The following is a 19,210-nucleotide window of genomic DNA, read 5'->3' as shown; positions in this document are numbered from 1 at the left end:
ATCCTCTCTCAATTCTCTATCAAGACTTACTTCTCTCAGATCCTCTATCTTCAATCAGATCCAATCTCTTTGTTATTTCAACTACAATACTCAAACCTATTCAAGATGCAGCTCACTAACACCCTCTTCGCTGTCATGGCTGCTGCCCTTCTCGTGACGGCAGCTCCGGCCTCTGAATCTGTTGAACGTGACCTGCAAGCTCGAGGGTGCCCCGATGGATTCGACACCTGCGGTGTATGTGATTTTCTCTTGATACATATTCCCACCATCTAACAATACCAACAGGAATGCAATGGCACATCATGCAAAATTGCTGGCATCAACTTGTAAGTGCCCAGTGCCCCACTGATTCAAAAGATAATAAAGCTAACTCTAACTCTAACAGTGATTGTGATTTCGGGAAGGTAAAGACTAATAAGTATCTCTTATTCACAAGGTGTGGTACTGATATTAGCTTGACTGTAGTGCACGGAGCAAAGCGGTGGTGGTGATGGCGAGATCTGCGGTTATAGGAATGATGATAACCAGAATGGTCTGTGGTGCCCTGGCGGTCATTGAGGCTTCTTACATTTTGTGGTGGGTTATGTGATAGGATGGAATTGTTTGGGACTTTCAACAACCCCTTTGAGTAGATGGATATCGAGGGGTGATTCGTGCTTATTTGTTTCTTAGTTGTCTTTTCATGAATGCATTCGTTTATTATATATTGTTTCTTCTGGGTGGTGTAGATATAACCATGCTGGAGTCTTCTACCTGGATGTCTTATGAGCTGGTGAAATGTGATGTATGACTATAAGCCAAAGACAGGGTAGACCAATGGAACTCCTGGCCTACCTTACCTGGGCACTGTATACTCCTACGGAGTAAGATGCAATATCCATATTATATTTGTTGAATCGCGAGACATGCAATTGGGTAAAACGCAAGCTGACTTGCTATTTTCACACCCTGCAGACTCTTATTTGGACCCTTCAAGTTCTCTTACAGTCTTACAGCAATTTACAATCTTTATAGCCCTCTATTTATCAATATTTTTGGCCGTCTTCACCGCTCCTCCCACAGCAAGTAGGTGTTCTTGATATCCATAATTCAGGGACTGTATACTTCTACACCCACGTAGCAAGACCAGATAATCAGTTCCAATGATATCTTAGTACAGATACCCTAGGAGCTACATGAACAACCCATGGGGTAGGCTTAAAGGGTGGGAGGACTGACGCAAACAATCTAGATCATCATGATTTTGATAGCTATACAGGATTTGTAAATAGCTATGAAAGTAAAAAAAGTATAAATCATTCAGATAGGATAATAATACAAGTTGGCTGATATTTGACTGATTCTTACTTTAAAGATATCATGATACTTTCAATCTTTGTAAGTAACTTTATATCTAGTGCAACACAGATTACCTACACTTCTAGATACCTGGTGAATGGATTCTCTGAATATTCCCTACCACAGACACTCTGTTCTCGCACGGAGTAAGACCAGACAGTCTATTATATCCATGCCCTAGTAAGGTATATGTGGAAGTGAGTGTAATTGGTTCACATGTCAGCTGACCTGCAGTCCTTTTCCCGCACTGTTTTCCCATCGTGTATTCTAATAACTGGCAAGCTTTTCCATAGTCTGAATAGCATCATTCTACATCATTTCATGTGTCTTTTCATCGCGTATTCTCACAGATACTAGTATTTGAGAGCGATAATATATAAGGCAAGCAACTTGTCGAAAAGAATACCACTCGGCTACAACACTTTTGAGCTCTGTGGGTACCTTTCATGCACTATCTTATATTGTGACACAAATCATATACAAGTATGTGTGGAGCACTCACTGTTATGCGCACTCCGGGGTACGCGTATACCACTAGACCAAAAGGCCACTATGTCCAGCCATCCTTGGCTAGACACCTCCAGAGTCAGATCCAATTTCGCTCTTGGTGTAGCGAGGGAGCGGATGATACAGGTATTGATCCGGCCACCCACAGAACAATTGAATCAGTCAGTAAGTACGTAGGTAACTACATGACATCTGCGCGGCTCCGATTACGGCCAACAATGATTGCAGGGGTTGTATTCCTTCCACCGTTTTGCCCGGCATTTGCGTCTCACCTGTGTCTAGTAAATGGCATCTGGGGATAGCCCCTCAAACAGTATTATAATTATATAGCATTTCAGTTCACATATTTAAGGTCAGTCGGGCTTGAATATGTCCTGTTAAACCATGCTCTACTGTATAGCGGGGTAGTATATAGATAGGGTTTGATATCATGAACCCTATATTTGACACTGTAATCCAGTAAGCCCTACAGCCTCTACCGGGTGGCTCATGGTTATTCCAGGTCTAGCCCAACCAGGTCCACCCCCACAAGGCATCCATGCCAACAAGGCCTCATGAGGCTGTCTTCGCAATCCGTCATGTCACGTCTGCATGTATTTGGATAGTGCCATGGGTAGGGCCTCGTTGTCCTGGTCGTGGTTGAGATTTGGTTGCGTACTATCTAATTCTTGTGGGTTGTGAGTGTGGTGGGTGGGAGGGAATTGATGGGAGGTTTCAACAATGTCTGTGGGTAAGAATGGAGGGGTGTGATTTGGGCTTGTTTGTTTTATAGTGGTCTTGGTGAACACACTCTTCTTTTACATATTATTTGGTTGCCTGTTCTGATGATGTGAGGTAGTCAACAGGCACTGGGCCACATATATATAACCAATCTTGAAATTTGGTAAGACAAGCTTATTGTAATGACACCCTACCTATATGCTAAAGTAACTACCTTACATAGACACTCTACGTGGTAGCCATAAAGTGTGTAAGGACCGATGGAAACAGTCCAACTTTTAATGGATTTGATCACTGTGCAGGAGTCGCGAATATCTGCCAGAGTTTAGAACCATATGAAGTCAAAACAACATTTTTACGTGGGACGACAATGCAAGTCAGCTGACGTTCGCCGATTGCATGTCTCACAACAGGTACTCCGTACAGAGTAGGCATAAAGTCGGTGTCATGGACCTAGTGACCTATTTAGTACTTCCCATAGTGGTACTGTGGTAGTGCTGCTCATGTAGACATGTATATACTCTATAAATTGTATACTATACTATACTATGCTATATACTAGACGCAAGCTAATATTCATCAATCAGTCAATCAATAAATCAGTCAATCATGCAGATGCCACACTCAACCATGCCGCTTAAGAACTGGACAAACAGGGAATATATCCAGGGATGAACAAAACCAGAGATGAGAGAAAAAAAAAAAAAAATTGATAAGCAAAAGGGGAATAAGAAAGAAAGAAGGGTATCATAAGAATGAAACAGGGAGACACCCCCATCTCAAAGCGAATAGGGAATCATCCATGCAGGTGAAAAAAACAAGGGGGGAAAAGGGAAGATGATCACACCATCTCCTCATCAGTCACGCAAATCGCCGAATCGCGACTCATCTCCCCACTACTACCACCACCGTGCAAGCCATCATTGAACAGCAACAGCGGCAACGGTCCAAACAACACCCCCTCCCCATGTTGGACCTCCAACCTCCGGCGCAGCACCGCCTCCTCGAGATTCCAGCGATGGCGGAGCCGCGCCTTGCGCGCGTCCAGCCCGCGCGTGAGCGCCATCTCCTCCTGCTGGTGCGCGCGGTGCAGGTTGGCAAAGGCGACGGCGTGCGCGTCGATCAGGGCGTCCAGCTCGCGGTCCATGCGGGCGACGGCGTCTTGAAGACGGCGCTCTTGGCGGTCGCGGAGGACTTTGATGCGTGAGTTGTGGAGCTGGTCCATGGAGGAGTGGGCGTGGTATTCCTGGGCGAGTTGGGCTTTGTGTTGGGGGGTGAATTTGCGGGGGATTGGTTCTGGTGATTGATCTGGGGAGGGGGAGGTGGGCTCGGATGTTGTTGTTGTAGTGGTGGATGGAGGAGGGCTGGAGGTGCGGAAGTAGCCTTCCATGTATTTGATGCGGGTGCGGGAGTTGATCTTGGCGCGTTCGAATTCGCGTTCTTGGTCGATTTCGATGGATAGTTGGCGCTCTTCTATGCGGGCGGCGTCGGTAAGGTTCTAACTCGTTAGTTACTAATATTCTCACTATATAGAGGAAAGTATGGGCAGGGGAAGATAATGTAATACCTGCTCCCGCTTCGCTTCCTCGGCTTGTTTGTGCTCCGCGAGTTGATCTGACACCGCCGCTTGGTGGCGGTCGCGCAATCGACGGATGGCCGCGTCGTGGAACATCAGATGACGACTCCGCTCGAGCTTCTGGGCGTCGCGCATCTGTCGCAGCTCGACATTGGTCTGACTCCGCTGCAGGGACTCCTGGTCAAAGACGGGGATCTCGAGTCGCAGCACCTGCGGGTTGTCATCGGCGGGGTGGTGGGGGTTCTCCTCGTCCGGGCCCTGGCCCTGGCCCTGGCTCTCGTTGGGTTTGGATTCGAGGTAGACCTTGTCGACCCCGCCATCGTCGGTCTTGGTGACGGTGATGTGCGCGGCGGGCGGTAAAAGCACGGACGAGGGCGATCGCTTTTTCAGGAAATGGATCTTGCCGATCGCGGACTTGAGGCTGGACTTGCGCCGTTCTTTGCGGAGTTCGCGGTCGCTTGAGGCGGCACTTTGGACCGATGCGCGGTGGCCAGGGAGTCGAAGGGCAGACGTGTGATGGTGAGGATAGTGGTGGTGGAGGTGGCGGTGGTGATTGTCTGGGGGTGGGCGGCCTTCGCTGGAGGAGTAGGAGGTGGGACGGGTGGACGGCGAGGCGGTGGAGCGCGCACTCCCCGTCTGGATGGGCTCGGAGGAGAGTGTGCAGTCGAACAGCGACGTGGTGACTTGGTCGAGGGAGGGCGATGCGGTCGCGTCGCCTAGGGACTGACGGTCGGCGGAGGAACCGGACGAGAGGATGGGCGAGGACGACAGATCGACCATGCCCGAGGCGATGGACGCCGTCAAGGACGCGACCAGCTCAATCTCGGGGACTTTGAGGCCCAGTTGACGGGCCTCGTCGACGAGCTGCTGGTCGCGTTCCGATTCGGCATCCTCGGAGGGGAGATGAAGGACCTCGAGGCGATATTGCGTGTCGGGTATGAGGTCGGACGAGGGGTCCATGTTGCTCTATATTAGAATTATATATACATTGGAATGCAGTGTATGAAACCGAGGTACGAAGTAGAAACGGGAAATCAATCAAAAAGAGATTAAAAGGAGAGAAAGAACAAAGAAAAGAAAGAAGTTGGAGAGACTCGTCCACAGGAGAAGCCGGTGGACGAGGAAACGGACAACAAGGAAAAGAAGAAGCAGAAGAATAAGAACGAAGCATGAGTTGGAGAACGGAACGAATGATTATTCTTGATTGATTGATTGGATTAATTAAACATGAAAATCAGGACTTCTTACTAGGGGAAACGACCAGCAGATGACCCACCCCTCTCCGACTAGCTGATCCTTCCAGCCTGATTCATGTTCTGTATGATTGTTGCTTCTGTCTTTTCTTCTTCAACTCTCTGATTCTGTTCACAGATTGGTGGGTTCCTCGTATTCTTTCCCACAATGCATTGTCCCTGATCAACATTCTATTTGTTTGTGTACGGAGTATCGTCGAGGTATAAATATGGTTCCTGATCCAGTCCCTTGGTTCATCCAGTTAGGGCTTAGGGTTGGACCACGTCTGTTCCACGTTTCATCGTTCGTCGTTTCATCCTGGATGCTCCATTGGAAGAACAGAACATGTGTCATTATGGATTGACACCAGGAGATGAGGATAGTCCCTAGTCCACGCCCATGTGGTGTGAATCAGTGGAGCTTCAGGGGACCGTTGTGGCCGCTGATTAGCCCACCGGAGAATGATCGGATGATGATGCTCATGGATTCTGTTTTGTTTCACCTCCTATTCTCAAACGTGGTATTCGATTTAGTAATAGGTTTGGGATATGTAGGTAATAGATAGAGGTAGTATGTAGTAGCCGTTGTATGTACAGATCATCACGATCAATCTCAACTAGGTCAACTAAGTCAACAACGCCACGGCCATGGCATAGGCTTTGTCCTTCGCATCCTCCCCCACACTTCCCGGGCCCGCTTCTTTATCCCACCCATGATTACACCCCTGCATCCGCTGCACTACTACGCGATTCTTCCCATCTCCGTCTTCAACCCTCTCCCTAATCTTCCTCCCCAGCGCCTCGGCCTCCTCCGCCAGACTATCCCCCGCGGCCGTCACGATCAGCACCCGTCGCGGGAAACCCTGCGCCTCAGCGTAGAACGGCGAGATGCGCGGGTCCCGGGTGTCGAACGGGCCTCGGACATAGCACCGGTCGAAGAACCGCATCAACCACTTGGGTAGAGGCCGTCCCTTCGGGTCGGGCGCGAACTTCGCCCCGGGGCTGGTCGCTAGGTCGACTACGGGGTAGAAGGCCACGGTGGCGTGGATCGGGGGTGCTTTCTCTTTTTCATCCTCATCTCCCGCCCAGGTAACGGGGGGCAGCGAGGACATGCCCAGCGCGAGGTTCCCGCCCGCGCTGAACCCCGACACGGCGACGCGGGAGCGGTCAAACTGCTGACGCTGCTGGAAGACCCAGCGCACGGCGTCTTCGGCGTCGTGGTAGGCCGCCGGAAACGGGTGCTCCGGCGCGAGTCGGTACTGCACGTCGACGACGGTGTAGGCCGTCTGGCGGCTGATCAGGCGGCAGAACTCCTCATCGCTGCCGTGCATGGGGAGGACGAACCCGCTCCCGTGGAAGTTGACCAGGACGGGCGACGGCCCGGTCGCGGTGGACCGGTAGAGGTGCGCTTTGATGGTGCGGGGGAGTTCGCGCGAGGGGATCCGGATGGTGGCATCGGGGGTGGTGCGGAGCGGTCGGAACCCGCGACGTAAGGAGACCGTCGTTCGGACGAGCGCTGCTAGAATTTTGTAGAGGAAATAGTGGAGGAGGGACATGGTCACGGTCACGGTCACCGCCGGTTCGGTCCTGGTCCGTTATCGGTCGGTTCACGCACTGGCAACAGCGCTGTGTTCCACTGTTCACGCTGTGTGGCGGGAGACGCAGCGGGATGTTGGTCTCACGGCAGCGGGTTGAGCTAGCCTTGCGACTAGCTCGTGGGTCCCGACCAGGAGGGTACGCCTTAAAGACACCATAATACGAGCCTAGCGTCGACCGAATCTGCAAAAGGACACGGCTGGGATGGCAATCATCGCCTCCTATCCGCTGCACGGGGACCGAAAGAATTTTCACCGCTTGATCTAGGCCTCAGCTTCAGTTCGGCAAACTTAAAACGGACGTGGGATGTTGATTTGTTTATTTTGCCTTTCGTACCTTTTTCCAGTCGAGTCACTCCCTAATCAATCCAATCATGGTGAATATATGAGGGCCTTTGTCGGCCGAGAGGGCGAATAGCATCAATCATACACCTCTTATGCACCCACACAATTATTGGTGGCGCACGGTGGCACATCGCGTGACAGCGTTTTAATTGACTATAACGGACTATAATCGACTATCTCCGGCGGCGCAACAATGTGAGAGGTCGAATCAATATATAGGATGAAATTAAGGACGTAGAAACAAACAAAGTGTCACACGTGACCCCCACGCATCCGGCACATTCTGGGCGGGATTTATTAATAGAATCAAGGTTGTTTTGATTATTTTTCATTCTATCTGATTTTACATCCCGGATCCAGCTGCTTCAATGCGGATCCCGATTCCCCCAGTTCTACCCCGTCAAATCAATCACCATCCTCTTATCACGCTGGCTTTCGCCTTCACCGATCATCATGAGATCATGAAAAGACTGTTCAACCCGTGACCCACCATGACGTATACCACTACTCCAATCAAACTGGGTCAATGGCTTTCTCGTCCAGTCGCGACCGCGGAGATGGCTGGCCAGCGTCCATCCCCCCCGTACCTGGGGACTTTTCGAGAAGGAGCGAGACCGCTACATTCGGTGCCCCCAGCATCCTTCAGGATGGCTAAAGCTTAGGGGAAATTATCCCATCTAGGCAAAGGAGGGTGGGTCCGGGGGCATTTCAAGAATTTGGTCCAAACCGGCGGTGACGTTAACCAGCTGGACTTGTCAAGTTGGCCACTTAGACAATAAAAAAAAGTCTCTCCCTCCTTTCAACTCTTTTTGTTCTTTCTTGTGGTTTCATTCCTGTCAATTTCTCTCTACATCGACCCACAATGGCTCCTTTCAAGCTCAACAGCAAGAATTTGGCGCAGATTGCGGCCGCCGGTAAGGCTCAGATCAAGATCCCGTCCTACCGGCGTGGTTCCGCCGTCAAGGAGGGTATCGTCCACATCGGCGTGGGTGGCTTCCATCGAGCGCACCTGGCTGTGTACGTCGACCAATTGATGCAGAACCATGGCGTGAACGACTACGCGATTTGCGGCGTCGGGTTGCAGCCGTTCGACGCGACCATGCGCGACGCCTTGGGCTCCCAGGACCACCTCTACACGGTCATCGAGCGCTCGGCCAAGGGCAGCTTCGCCAACGTCGTCGGCAGCATCAATTCCTTCCTCTTCGCTCCTGACGACCGCGAGGCGGTTATCGAGAAGATGGCGCACCCGGATACCCACATCGTCTCGCTCACCATCACCGAGAGCGGCTACTACTACAACGAGAACACGCACCAGCTCCAGGCCGAGCACCCGGATATCCAGTACGATCTGGACCCGGCGAACGAGAAGGCTCCGCGCACCACCTTCGGCTTCCTCTACGCCGCGCTGGCCCGCCGCCAGCAGGCCGGCCTCCGCCCCTTCACCGTCATGTCCTGTGACAACATGCAGAAGAACGGCGCCATCACGCGCAACATGCTCCAGTCGTTCGCGCGTCTGCGCAACCCGGAGCTGGCCCAGTGGATCGCCGAGAAGGCGCACTTCCCCAACGCCATGGTCGACCGCATTACCCCCCAGACCACCCCCGCCGACAAGGAGGCCCTCGCCGCCGAGTTCGGCATCGAGGACGCCTGGCCCGTCGTCACCGAGCCCTTTATGCAGTGGGTCATCGAGGACCACTTCTCCGACGGCCGCCCGCCCTTCGAGAAGGCCGGCGCCCAGCTCGTCAAGAACGTCCACGCTGTCGAGGAATTCGAGAAGCACAAGCTCCGCCTCCTCAACGGCAGCCACTCCGCCATCGGCTACCCGGGCCAGCTCGCCGGCTTCCGCTACGTCCACGAAGTCATGCAGCACCCGCTCTTCAGCAAGTTCGTCTGGCAGATGATGCAGGAGGAGGTCAAGCCCCTGCTCCCGCACATCCCCGGCGTCGACATCGACCAGTACTGCCGCACCCTCGTCGAGCGCTTCTCCAACCCAACCATCATGGACCAGCTCCCCCGTGTCTGCCTCAACGCCTCCGGCAAGATCCCCCAGTTCATCATGCCCTCCATTGCCGAAGCCATCTGGGGGAGCGGCCCCTTCCGCCGTCTATGCTTCGTCGCCGCCGCCTGGTTCCGCTACCTCAACGGCGTCGACGACAGCGGCAAACCCTTTGACGTCATCGACCCCATGCGCGACGAGCTCCAGGCCAAGGCCTGCGCCGGCGGCACGAACCCCTGGGAACTGCTCACCACCCGCAACCTCTTCGGCGATGACTTGCGGACTGACGAGCGCTTCCTCAAGGAGGTGACGACCGCGATGGAGGACATCGCCCGCGACGGCATCCTCAAGACGCTGCCGAAATATGTAGATTAATTGGGAGGATAGGGGTGTTGTTGTAATTTTTTCTGGGATATATTTTGGGCCGGGTGATATATCATCGTTTTTGCTAGCGTTTGATGGGTTTCTTGATGGGTTCAACTTTTTTCTCTTTTTTTTGTGTGGCTCTTCTTTGTCAATTGCGGTGTGGGATGGATGTGGTCTCGAAAAGCACGGATAGATGACGATAGACAAAATTTATTTCACTTTTTGTTGTGAATTATACTGGTTACTGTCTGGATGGAATTAAAATCTTACGTAGATCTAGATACTATACGGCATTGATGAAGATAAATCAGTAGTTGTACGGAGTACTTATGTCGAGATACAACAATAGTCGACCTCAGGCAGCGACTACTTGACCCAGCCAGCTGTCATATATGATATCAATCCCTTAAGGCGATCAGATATAGCATTACTCTACTTTAGCAAGCATGGATTTCAACCACCATGAATCCTACTGACATGCTTCATTCAAGGACCATGCCTAACCACTGAGAGTGTCAAGTGACCGGCACATCCAGATAATATTACCAACAACAGCCTACCAACAGTCCAGTTTCAAAACCGCGATCCTATGTAATCCCACTGGACAAGCTCGATCGAGATGCAACATCCCGGCATGATATTTATGCCTCACGTCAGATGATAGATGAGTTTTATGCAGGGATTACGATACGAGTGTCCATTCCTCCCTCTCTCTCCTTTTCTTCCTCCTTTGTTGGTTTCGGTATTCTGTCTGAAACGCCGTCCCCTCCTCAATATCTACATGCTTTGAGGTCGGGTTATGGCTCGCTGCAGGGACATGCATGTTTTATGTACCCGTATGTGTTGTGCTTACGCTCTAATTCAAATCAGCTGGCTCAGGTATTCTCCGATATCGTCTTGAGCAGTTGATATACTCCGGACTGAACCGAGGCTGCTCCAGCTGCAACTGAGATGACGTCATTTTTTTTTTGTTTCAATGCGGCGATGTGACTGGCCTGAGGACTCTGGACTAGCCTGATCAGACAATCAGCAGCTAGCTGAGTCAGCAACAGTCCCGTGATCTGATTGGACACATCCATTCATCTCATCCATTCATCTCATCCATCATTCTCTCTTTCATTCCTTTCATCTCTCTCTCTCTCTCTCTCTTCTTCCTTCATTGTCTTCTTTATAACCGTGGTTGCCTTCTTGGATGCTCTCCTGCCGTGGCAATTTCCTTGGTAGATCATCCTACCAATTCCCTGGAATTCATCCCCGTTCCGTCCCTGTCCCAGTCGCCTCTTGGCTTTCTTTGGCTCCGAACGGTCTCAACCCAATTACGAGGTGGGTCTAGCTCACCCTACTCTTCTTCCGTTCCTAGCGGCAGTTCTGGCTGACTCTGGCCAGGGTGTCGGCATCGGACTTTAAACTCCTTCCTCCTGGTCTGTGTCGATCACCAGCTCGAGTAGACGCCTCTCCGTGATTCGTCCCAATTCCTATTTGATCACCCACAATGTCGTCGCGGTTTGCTTGATCTGGCCTCATCTCGTCCCCTCGAGTATTGGCCCTGTTTCTGCTTCTTCCAGGTGGGTTTCAGCTTGAGCTTGTCGTCCATGGTTGGGTCCATTCTTTCCCCATTTGAGTGTTAACGCGTCATCGACGACCGTTTAGATCGCCATGCGACGTGGGCCGATCGTCCCTCTTTCTCGTCCTTCTCTCCCGCCGCTGAATTTCCTCCGACGGAAAAGACAACCTGAATTTCATCTGTGATCCGTATACGAACAATCGACAGGACAAAACCTTCGCCTTCACCACCTCTTGCTCCCATTTTTTTGGTCGATTTTAGGTCTCCTCTTTCGCCCCCGTTTCCGCTCCCCCTCCGGTCTCCGCTCCTTCCTCCCCCTCGCAGCCGTCGGTTGCCTCCTCCCCTGTGGTGCGCCTCGCAACCTCCGTCCCTCATTGTCAGCAAGGACCCCCGGGGAAACCATGTTAGCTGGCTTGATCACCTACGAGGATCGGTTATAATATTTCCCTACTGCACATTACGCCCGGGCTTCAGATTATGGTGAGCATGGCTACTCGCCGGGTCTTTCGCCGCCGCGCGCCCCTCATCGCCTCCGTCCTGGGCCTCTTCCTCCTCTACCACTTTTTCTCTACCCTCGAACCGCGACAACGACAATCCCAACCCATCGATGAGCGCAGTGGCTCCCCGTGTCCCCCTCTTCCGGGCATGGAAGATGTCTTGGTCGTTTTGAAAACCGGCGTCACCGAGGCCAGGGACAAGGTGCCCGTCCATTTCGACACCACCCTCCGTTGTGTCCCCAACTTCGTCATTTTCTCCGACTTCGCCGAAGAAATCCAGGGCGTACAAATCCACGATGCGTTGGCGAACATGGACGAGGAGGTCAAGCGGTCGGTGCCCGACTTTGATATCTACAACCGCATCCAGGAGCTCGGCCGAGCGGGACTCGAGCGCGACGACTTTGCGGATGAGGCGAACTCCGCCATCGGGAAGCCCAACAACCCCGGCTGGAAGCTGGACAAGTGGAAGTTCCTGCCCATGGTGCAGGAAACCCTCAAATACAAGCCCGATGCCAAGTGGTACGTCTTCATGGAGGCCGATACCTACTTCTCGTGGCCCACGCTGCTCGAGTGGCTGGCGCACTTCGACCAGACGAAACCCTGGTATATTGGCACCGAGACCCAGATCGCCGACGTCATCTTCGCGCACGGCGGATCGGGCTTCGCCGTCTCCAACCCAGCCATGCAGCTGGTGTCGGACGCCTACACCACCCGCAACGTCGAGTTGAACGAGTACACGGACATCCACTGGGCCGGCGACTGCGTCCTGGGCAAGGTGCTCTCGGACGTGGGCGTGCCGCTGCACTACTCGTGGCCTATCCTGCAGAATTCCAACGTCGGGGAACTGGACCAGTTCACCCAAGGGTTCTACCGCCGGCCGTGGTGCTTCCCCGCGGTTGCTTTTCACCACCTGCAGGCCAAAGACATTCAAGACCTCTGGGCTTTTGAAACCCAACGCTGGCGCGCCGTACGTTTCCTTTCTGCAGTCTTCTTGGATCCTACTGACCCTCCCCAGGCCGAACAAGCAGCGCAGACCCGGTCCATCTTCCGTCCGCAACTCACCCGCAAGCGCATCCTCCTCCACAGCGATATCTTCAAAGAGATCATCTTCCCGGCCCTGTCCGGCTCCCGTGAGAAGTGGGACAACCTGTCCGACGAGGAACACTCAGAGATCAGCTCCTTCCGCGAATGTCAGCGCCTCTGCGAACAAAACGACGAGTGCACGCAGTTCGCCATCCGCGAGCGCAAATGCTACACGGGCAAGCACCCGCGATTGGGCGTGTCTCATGGGGACGCCCGTAGCGGATGGCTGGTTCCGCGGGTTGAGAAGATGATGAACAGCGCACCGTCTTGCTCGACCATTGAATGGGGTGCATGATCTTGCTTCCACCTTCCCTTTCGACCATCCCTACCCTAGATGCACCAGAGAAACATATCCCATACATCTTCTCCCGAATAACTCGACATCACACCACTCCCCCTCCCTCCAAGAAGAGGGGATCTTCGAATTCATCAACCACCAAGATGGAATATATTATAAGGTCAATTCGCAGGCCGAACAAAGAATCCCCAATTTCACCATGGAAGAAAGCATGGAAGAAAAGAAAAAATATGCCCTGTATTATAGACTACTCTACCTTTATTGTCTCGCTGCGTGGTGTTAACATAGCTATCTTGGTTTGTTTGTTTGTTTGGTTTGCTTGGTTTAGGTAGGCTATTTGTTTATTTCTATCTACAGTATCCTGTCTGTTTCTGTCTCTGTGGCTTGTGTTGTGTTGTGTGTTGTGTGTTGTGTGTTGTGTGTTGCCTTTGAATGGCGTTGGAAGGAAAAGAGAGATAGAATGCAATGCATGAGATGGAGTTGTTGTTGCTGTTGTTGTTGACGTTGGCTATTCAAATAACTACATAGCTCAAATGGTTCGGGTTTTCTTATACTTGTTATCTACTAACCGGTATATTCTTACTACTCACTACTTACTATTCCTTACTACTTACTACGTAATTCCTACTTAACCTGCCTACTTACGTTTAGGTCTTCTCCCATCTACCTACCCACTTACCTACCGTGGCAAGAATGCCTACTCAGCTACAAATAATACCATGGCACCTTTGGCCTTCACGGGTAATCATACTCCCAGTGCAAGCACATACTTACCTACCTATTTGCCTAATTGCCTACCTATTTCTACTTAGTATCTACCTACTTACCTATCTCCTCCCTGCCGACCTGTCTATATACGTACCTACCATGGACGAATTGGATTCCATACAATGTCTAATTTGCTTACTTGACTTGTCTAATATAATATATGCAATAGTCCAGTATGAATATATCAATAATTGACTCATTAAAGCAACCTAATGTATGTACGACTTGACCTAACCTGACGATAAAAAGAACGAACGAACAAGCAAAGAACAAATAAAAAAAATAAACCACCAGTCAAACCAACCACCCAACCAAATCAACAGTCAACAGTCAACCCATCATACAAAATACTACTAATCCCCCAAGCACCGATCAACCCGCATAACAGTCAACCCTCTCGCTCTCACAAACCGAATCGCCTCTCTCAGGTATCCCACCGTACTCTCATCAAGATAGTGCAGCACGGCTAGATTCCCTCCTGCCAGCACGTCCCGCTTGAATGCTTCCAGCTGGCGCTCCGGTGTGTCAGAGTTCACCCAGCGCCAGTCTTCGATGTCGACACTCCAGGTTATGATCCGGGGCGCCGGGGACACGAGGGCTGCGAGGCGTTGGCGTGTGCGGGCGCCTACTGTGCCGTAGGGGGGCGGAAGTAGTTTGCTATTGTCGATGGATGGTTAGTTGGTTACTTCATGTTCGGGTGTGGGTGGATGTGTTGATCAAGAGGGGAACATACATTCAATCCCCAGATGGGTTTTCATGGCTTCTATGTTCTGTGTGATCTCGTCATCGATAGCTTCTATCGACGAGAGGCCTTCCATTCTATATTCCACATCGGCATTAGCTTGTAGTCCGAGTAATTACCCAACTAAGGAAGGAAGAAATACCTAGGATGTCTCTCCGAGTGCATCGCCACCTGATGCCCCTTCCTCAACATCTCCCTATAAACACCAGAGAAGTTCGCCTTCTCATCCCGCAGCCCACTACCCGTGGCAAAGAACGTCACGAGCGCATCTTCCTCCTCCAGCACGCGCATCATAGCAGGCGCCAGTGCCGGCTTTCCGTCGTCAATACCAAACGCAAACGACCCCGGCAAGGTACAAAACTGGTGCAGCGTGCCGGACGGGAGCTTGGTTGGTTTGCGGGGGAAGGAGTCCGGGATGGAGGAGACGATGTCGACGTGGTGCAGAGCGATGGAAGAGGTATCGAGGGGCTCATCGTATTCGTTGTCTACGTCGTCTTCCTCGTCCTGATCCTCGTCGTCGTCGTCGCGGGTGTGCTTGATTCCGGTCGTGTTTTCGTGGTGTGGGGTCAGCTCAGCTGTGTCGTTGTGGAAGCCGCCGATGGAGATCCCCACGACGCGGGTCTGGTCGATGTCGAAGTGAGACAGAGGGATGTAGATCTCCCCGTTGTGTGCGTAGCGCGCTGCGTCGACGGAGTCCCAGGTCTCGGGCGTTGGGGAACTGCAGCCGGCGTTGTTTTGGGACAGGGAGATGCTGAAGACGGGGGCGCCGCTGAAGTGGATGTGGAGGGCGCTTTCTTGGTGGTCGCTGCTGTTGGGATTGGTGTCAGAGGCTGGGTGGCTTTGGAGGATGTGCTCGGTGAGATTGAAGCAGAGGGATGGGCTGAGCTGGGTGTGGTAGGCTTGGTCTGGAGTGGAGGGGTAGATCTGCACGTAGCCGGCCCCGTAGGAGATGGAGAGCCCTGGGGTGACGCCGTGCCAGGCTTGGAGATCGTTGCGGTCTGCGTTCTGGAAGGAGTCGATGATCATGGAGGCTTGGGTGGATAGCACTAGGGTGGTCCATGTCCATGCCATCAGTTTGGTGAGGCCTGAGAATGCCATGGTTTGATCCTGTTATGCTATATGCTGTACTCTGTGGTGTAGTAAGTAGTCGTATGGATATGCTGTGTGCTAGTTTTTACGATGGACTACTGTGCTGATTGTCTACTACTTGTATATACTTCAGTGTCGTTGTGGTTTGGGAAGGAGCAACTCGATGAACAATACGTACGGCAGGCGCCTCCTTTCTACGAGAACCGATAGCAATAAATCCATTGATAAGTCAGTCAGATCATCTCAAACAAACACTAGCGAGCTATCCCGAACCGAACAACCTAACCAACCAGCACGCAACTGTGCGCCAGTCCGTTGACCCAGCCAGTCGCGTCTTCCGCGCTCCCGCGCTGAAGAACAAATCTCATGACCTGCCGGGTCAATGGCCGTCCAGACTCATCGGCCTACCTGTGTTCCGACGATCATCCCGACTTGGCTCTTCCGACAGAGCAAACCACCAGCTTCCTTCCCTTGACATGGACCTTCCGCTCACACATGAAACGCCACTTGCCGGGATCTGATGATATCACGTACATCATCTATCCTAGCGACGACTCGTGAATCAGAAATCATAGTCGTCTCCCAGAGCGCCCTGGGCAGCGTCCATAGAATCCCCGCCCCAGCCACCGGTGTTAGTGGTGGTAGTGTCCGTGGTAGACTCAACAGGGAAACCAGTCCAGGCATCATTTCCGCCGTTGCCGTTCTCCTCTCCACCCTCGTCATCAGTGTCGTCGTCAAACTTCACTCCCTCCTCCTCGGCAGGTTTGTAAGTATCGAGGAAATCAGGGATGTTTTGCTTCGACTCCATCAGGATCTTGACCAGGTCAGGGGCCAAGTCGACATCTCTGTCATTATTGAAGAAGGAAGTTGCCAGGCCTTCGTTTCCAATTCTCGCGGTGCGACCTTTTATCCATGAGATAATGATGCTAATAGATGAACGAATATTGGTAAGTTCTCACCGATACGATGAATGTATTCAGTAATGCCACCATGATCAACGCGAGGAAGGTCGTAGTTGACAACATGCATCACATTCTTGATGTCGAGGCCACGGGCGGACACCCCGGTGGTGACCATGATGGGGCAACGCGCAGTGCGGAAAGCACGCCTAACATGTCAGACGAGTTGATATATCTGTAGGGCAAACTTACAAAGCATCCTCACGCTCACGCTGGGTGCGATCGGAATGGATCGAGGTGCTCGGGAGCCCACTGTTAAACAGATAGTCGTCCAACAGATCGGCTTGCGCCTTGCTGTTAACAAAGATCAGGGTGCGCGAGGGGGGCATGGACATCAACAGGTCGTAGAGAGCCTGTTTCTTCAGGTTATCCTCGGTATAGACGATCTACAGCGGTCAGTCCTGTCGCATTATCCCGGGCTGATAAACCTTACAGTCTGATCAACGTTGATGTGGGTGCTACCAGGACGGCCAATGCGAACGCGCACGTGGTCGTCCGCTAGGAACTTGCGTGCCAGCTGACGACAATTCTTGTCAAAGGTGGCCGAGAACATCATGTACCGATGGTCAGCGTCCTCGTTGACATCTGCATCGGTTAGCGAGAGCGAACAATCTGGGAGTTGCTTGCCTACCGCCTCCCGACATGATCTTGGTCAGGTCCTCCTCCCAATCGGACAGAAGAAGCTCATCAGCTTCGTCGATAATGGTGTACCTAGAGCAATTAGCATGTGAATGCACAATCTCAGGAAACTTACTTGACACGACGGAGCGATAGGATGTGGGGCTTGTCCATGAAGTCCATGAGTCTTCCCGGAGTGCCGATGAGGATATCGCATCCTTTCTGCAGCTCATCTCTCTGGTCACGCACGGGAGCGCCACCGTACACCACACAGGGGCGAAGCATAGAACGATAGCATAGACGACGAGCCTCGTCGAAGATCTGGGTAGACAGCTCCCTAGTGGGTGCAACAATCAACACCAGAGGTTCGGCACGGACGGAGTCGGTCAGAGGATCAAAACCCGCGGCCAGGTTAGGGCGAGGGGCAGCCAGCCTCCTCGCCTTTCCCATCAGCTGCGAAAGAACGGGGATCAAGAACGCGGCAGTCTTTCCAGAACCTACTTCTGGTCAGATGCCGCTCACTGGTCAGCACTCTATCTACTCACCGGTCTGCGCAATTGCAATCAAGTCATGGTTCGTCAGGACAGCCGGGATGGCGTACGCCTGGATGGGAGTTGGGAAGTCGTAGCGACACAGGCGGATGTTCTCCATCATGATGGGATGGAGGCCAGCATCCTCGAACTGTGACAGGTCATCAGATACCTTGACTCCACAGAACAATGGCGTATGCTCACCTTCTTGACGGGGTTGGGACGCTCTCTACTCTCGGCGACAACCTCGATGTTTTGCAGGCTGGGTGTGTTAGTTAGGAGCGTGACGGCATGACTGTGAATACTTACTTTCCCAGCTTGAAGCCGGCGCGGTTGATGAATTCGCTGCGGAACAACATCTCCTCGAGCTGGGCATTGGCTGGGCCAACGTCACCATACTCATCATTCCACTCATATTTGGCCGCATTAGCAGCCCAGGTGGGGGCCTGGTCATCAAGATTCTGCTGCTCCTCTGGTTTCTTGAGAGGGTCGTAGGTGTACTTGGCATAGTCGTAGCTTTCAGGGGCCACCCAACCCTTCTCACGGGCGACATTGGAGGCCTCAGTCTTCTTGTTGAGACTGCCATCGGTGATATCCTTGAGCGGATCATCACCGGCGGGAGGCACATCAAAATCCATGATCAAATGATTTTACCGTGGTTCCTTCAAGTCGATCCTCAGGAGACTTAGTATTAGCATATTTCTTCCGGGGGAGTTGAAAGGTCTGGAAGGAACAAGAGACGCGTTCTGGGGGGGCAGGGATGGTAAGAGATATACAGGAGAAGAAGAAAAGAAGCTCACCTGAAGACACGAATACTTTACTGTCGTAAGTGGACACTGGTTTACAAAGGGTAGAGGAGAGGAGATCAGGGAGCTGGGAGGAGGGGATGGGGAGGGTGAAGAGGAAGAGGGTTGAGGGTAGGAGAATGAAGAGAGGAGAAGAGAGAGAGAGGAAGAGAAGAGAAGAGAGTCAGGGTCACGCGGAGTCTTTCCTGGAGTGAATGATGCAGAGTGGGAGCCTGAGGTTCATTCTGTTTGTCAGTGAATGATCTGGTTGTATGAAGTCCGGACTGCATTCTCTCTTGTATCTTACCACGTCTATCATATCTACTTCTAAGACATGCTTTCATTCCCACTGTAGGACATTACCTAGTTACAAGGAGGTAGAATCTACCAGTATACTATATCCTAAGAGGAGGAGTCAAGCTTCCATGTCTACAGATATCTGGTCAAACAGACTATGTCAAAGGAAGAGAAAATGAACAATGTAGGTAGGGATGTAGTGTGCATATAAAGTCAGGGTGTTTCCTTGTGGTAGTATCTTGTTTGGTATGAAGTTACCTATCACGTAGTAGTGGTGGGAGTAGTGATTGCTACCGAAGTGATTT

At 52.1% G+C, this 19,210-nt stretch overlaps 7 protein-coding genes across 7 annotated transcripts; 3 read left to right on the top strand and 4 right to left on the bottom strand.

Annotated features, from left to right (window-relative positions):
• Positions 1–105: 105 nt before the first annotated feature.
• P168DRAFT_314013 (uncharacterized protein) lies at positions 106–558 on the top strand (the record flags this gene model as incomplete). The annotated part of the gene is made up of 4 exons (XM_024839726.1): positions 106–234; positions 286–326; positions 386–404; positions 466–558. The coding sequence occupies 4 exons, from the start codon at positions 106–108 to the stop codon at positions 556–558; spliced, it is 282 nt and encodes a 93-aa protein (XP_024696467.1).
• Positions 559–3,289: 2,731 nt separating this feature from the next.
• On the bottom strand, positions 3,290–5,225 carry P168DRAFT_286054 (uncharacterized protein). The gene is made up of 2 exons (XM_024836267.1): positions 4,133–5,225; positions 3,290–4,063 (listed from the first exon to the last, which is right to left on the bottom strand). Exons 1-2 carry the CDS (start codon positions 5,099–5,101, stop codon positions 3,407–3,409), a joined length of 1,626 nt encoding a protein of 541 aa, XP_024696466.1. The 5' UTR covers positions 5,102–5,225; the 3' UTR covers positions 3,290–3,406.
• Positions 5,226–5,999: 774 nt separating this feature from the next.
• On the bottom strand, positions 6,000–6,929 carry P168DRAFT_229869 (putative esterase/lipase; the record flags this gene model as incomplete). The annotated part of the gene is made up of 2 exons (XM_024833206.1): positions 6,000–6,434; positions 6,468–6,929. 2 exons carry the CDS (start codon positions 6,927–6,929, stop codon positions 6,000–6,002), a joined length of 897 nt encoding a protein of 298 aa, XP_024696465.1.
• A 746-nt stretch (positions 6,930–7,675) lies between these two features.
• P168DRAFT_300679 (mannitol dehydrogenase family protein) lies at positions 7,676–9,911 on the top strand. The gene has a single exon (XM_024838453.1). The coding sequence runs from the start codon at positions 8,176–8,178 to the stop codon at positions 9,682–9,684; it is 1,509 nt and encodes a 502-aa protein (XP_024696464.1). The 5' UTR covers positions 7,676–8,175; the 3' UTR covers positions 9,685–9,911.
• Positions 9,912–11,725: 1,814 nt separating this feature from the next.
• Positions 11,726–13,114, top strand: P168DRAFT_229709 (glycosyltransferase family 31 protein; the record flags this gene model as incomplete). The annotated part of the gene is made up of 2 exons (XM_024833199.1): positions 11,726–12,703; positions 12,806–13,114. 2 exons carry the CDS (start codon positions 11,726–11,728, stop codon positions 13,112–13,114), a joined length of 1,287 nt encoding a protein of 428 aa, XP_024696463.1.
• A 1,124-nt stretch (positions 13,115–14,238) lies between these two features.
• On the bottom strand, positions 14,239–15,725 carry P168DRAFT_314008 (polysaccharide deacetylase family protein; the record flags this gene model as incomplete). The annotated part of the gene is made up of 3 exons (XM_024839725.1): positions 14,239–14,542; positions 14,615–14,704; positions 14,770–15,725. The coding sequence occupies 3 exons, from the start codon at positions 15,723–15,725 to the stop codon at positions 14,239–14,241; spliced, it is 1,350 nt and encodes a 449-aa protein (XP_024696462.1).
• Positions 15,726–16,155: 430 nt separating this feature from the next.
• P168DRAFT_300676 (DEAD/DEAH box helicase) lies at positions 16,156–18,658 on the bottom strand. The gene is made up of 9 exons (XM_024838452.1): positions 18,133–18,658; positions 18,028–18,085; positions 17,839–17,974; positions 17,430–17,790; positions 17,307–17,386; positions 17,109–17,260; positions 16,868–17,061; positions 16,676–16,824; positions 16,156–16,619 (listed from the first exon to the last, which is right to left on the bottom strand). The coding sequence occupies exons 1-9, from the start codon at positions 18,459–18,461 to the stop codon at positions 16,279–16,281; spliced, it is 1,800 nt and encodes a 599-aa protein (XP_024696461.1). The 5' UTR covers positions 18,462–18,658; the 3' UTR covers positions 16,156–16,278.
• Positions 18,659–19,210: the final 552 nt, after the last annotated feature.

Source organism: Aspergillus campestris (genome assembly GCF_002847485.1).
Source record: "Aspergillus campestris IBT 28561 chromosome Unknown P168scaffold_1, whole genome shotgun sequence".
In the NCBI taxonomy this organism is placed as follows: Eukaryota; Fungi; Ascomycota; class Eurotiomycetes; order Eurotiales; family Aspergillaceae; genus Aspergillus; species Aspergillus campestris.
The sequence above is the reverse complement of the archived record's forward strand: the minus strand, read 5'-3'. Positions and strand labels throughout refer to the sequence as shown.

Bases quoted from the DNA above. Each gene is read 5' to 3' on its own strand.
- P168DRAFT_300679 (XM_024838453.1), top strand. From the start codon at position 8,176: ATGGCTCCTTTCAAGCTCAACAGCAAGAATTTGGCGCAGATTGCGGCC.
- P168DRAFT_300676 (XM_024838452.1), bottom strand. From the start codon at position 18,461: ATGGATTTTGATGTGCCTCCCGCCGGTGATGATCCGCTCAAGGATATC. The intron at 17,062-17,108 runs GTAAGGTTTATC...TGACCGCTGTAG, and splicing joins ACATCAACGTTGATCAGACT to ATCGTCTATACCGAGGATAA. The intron at 16,620-16,675 runs GTGAGAACTTAC...CATGGATAAAAG, and splicing joins TGAATACATTCATCGTATCG to GTCGCACCGCGAGAATTGGA.
- P168DRAFT_286054 (XM_024836267.1), bottom strand. From the start codon at position 5,101: ATGGACCCCTCGTCCGACCTCATACCCGACACGCAATATCGCCTCGAG. The intron at 4,064-4,132 runs GTATTACATTAT...CTAACGAGTTAG, and splicing joins AGGAAGCGAAGCGGGAGCAG to AACCTTACCGACGCCGCCCG.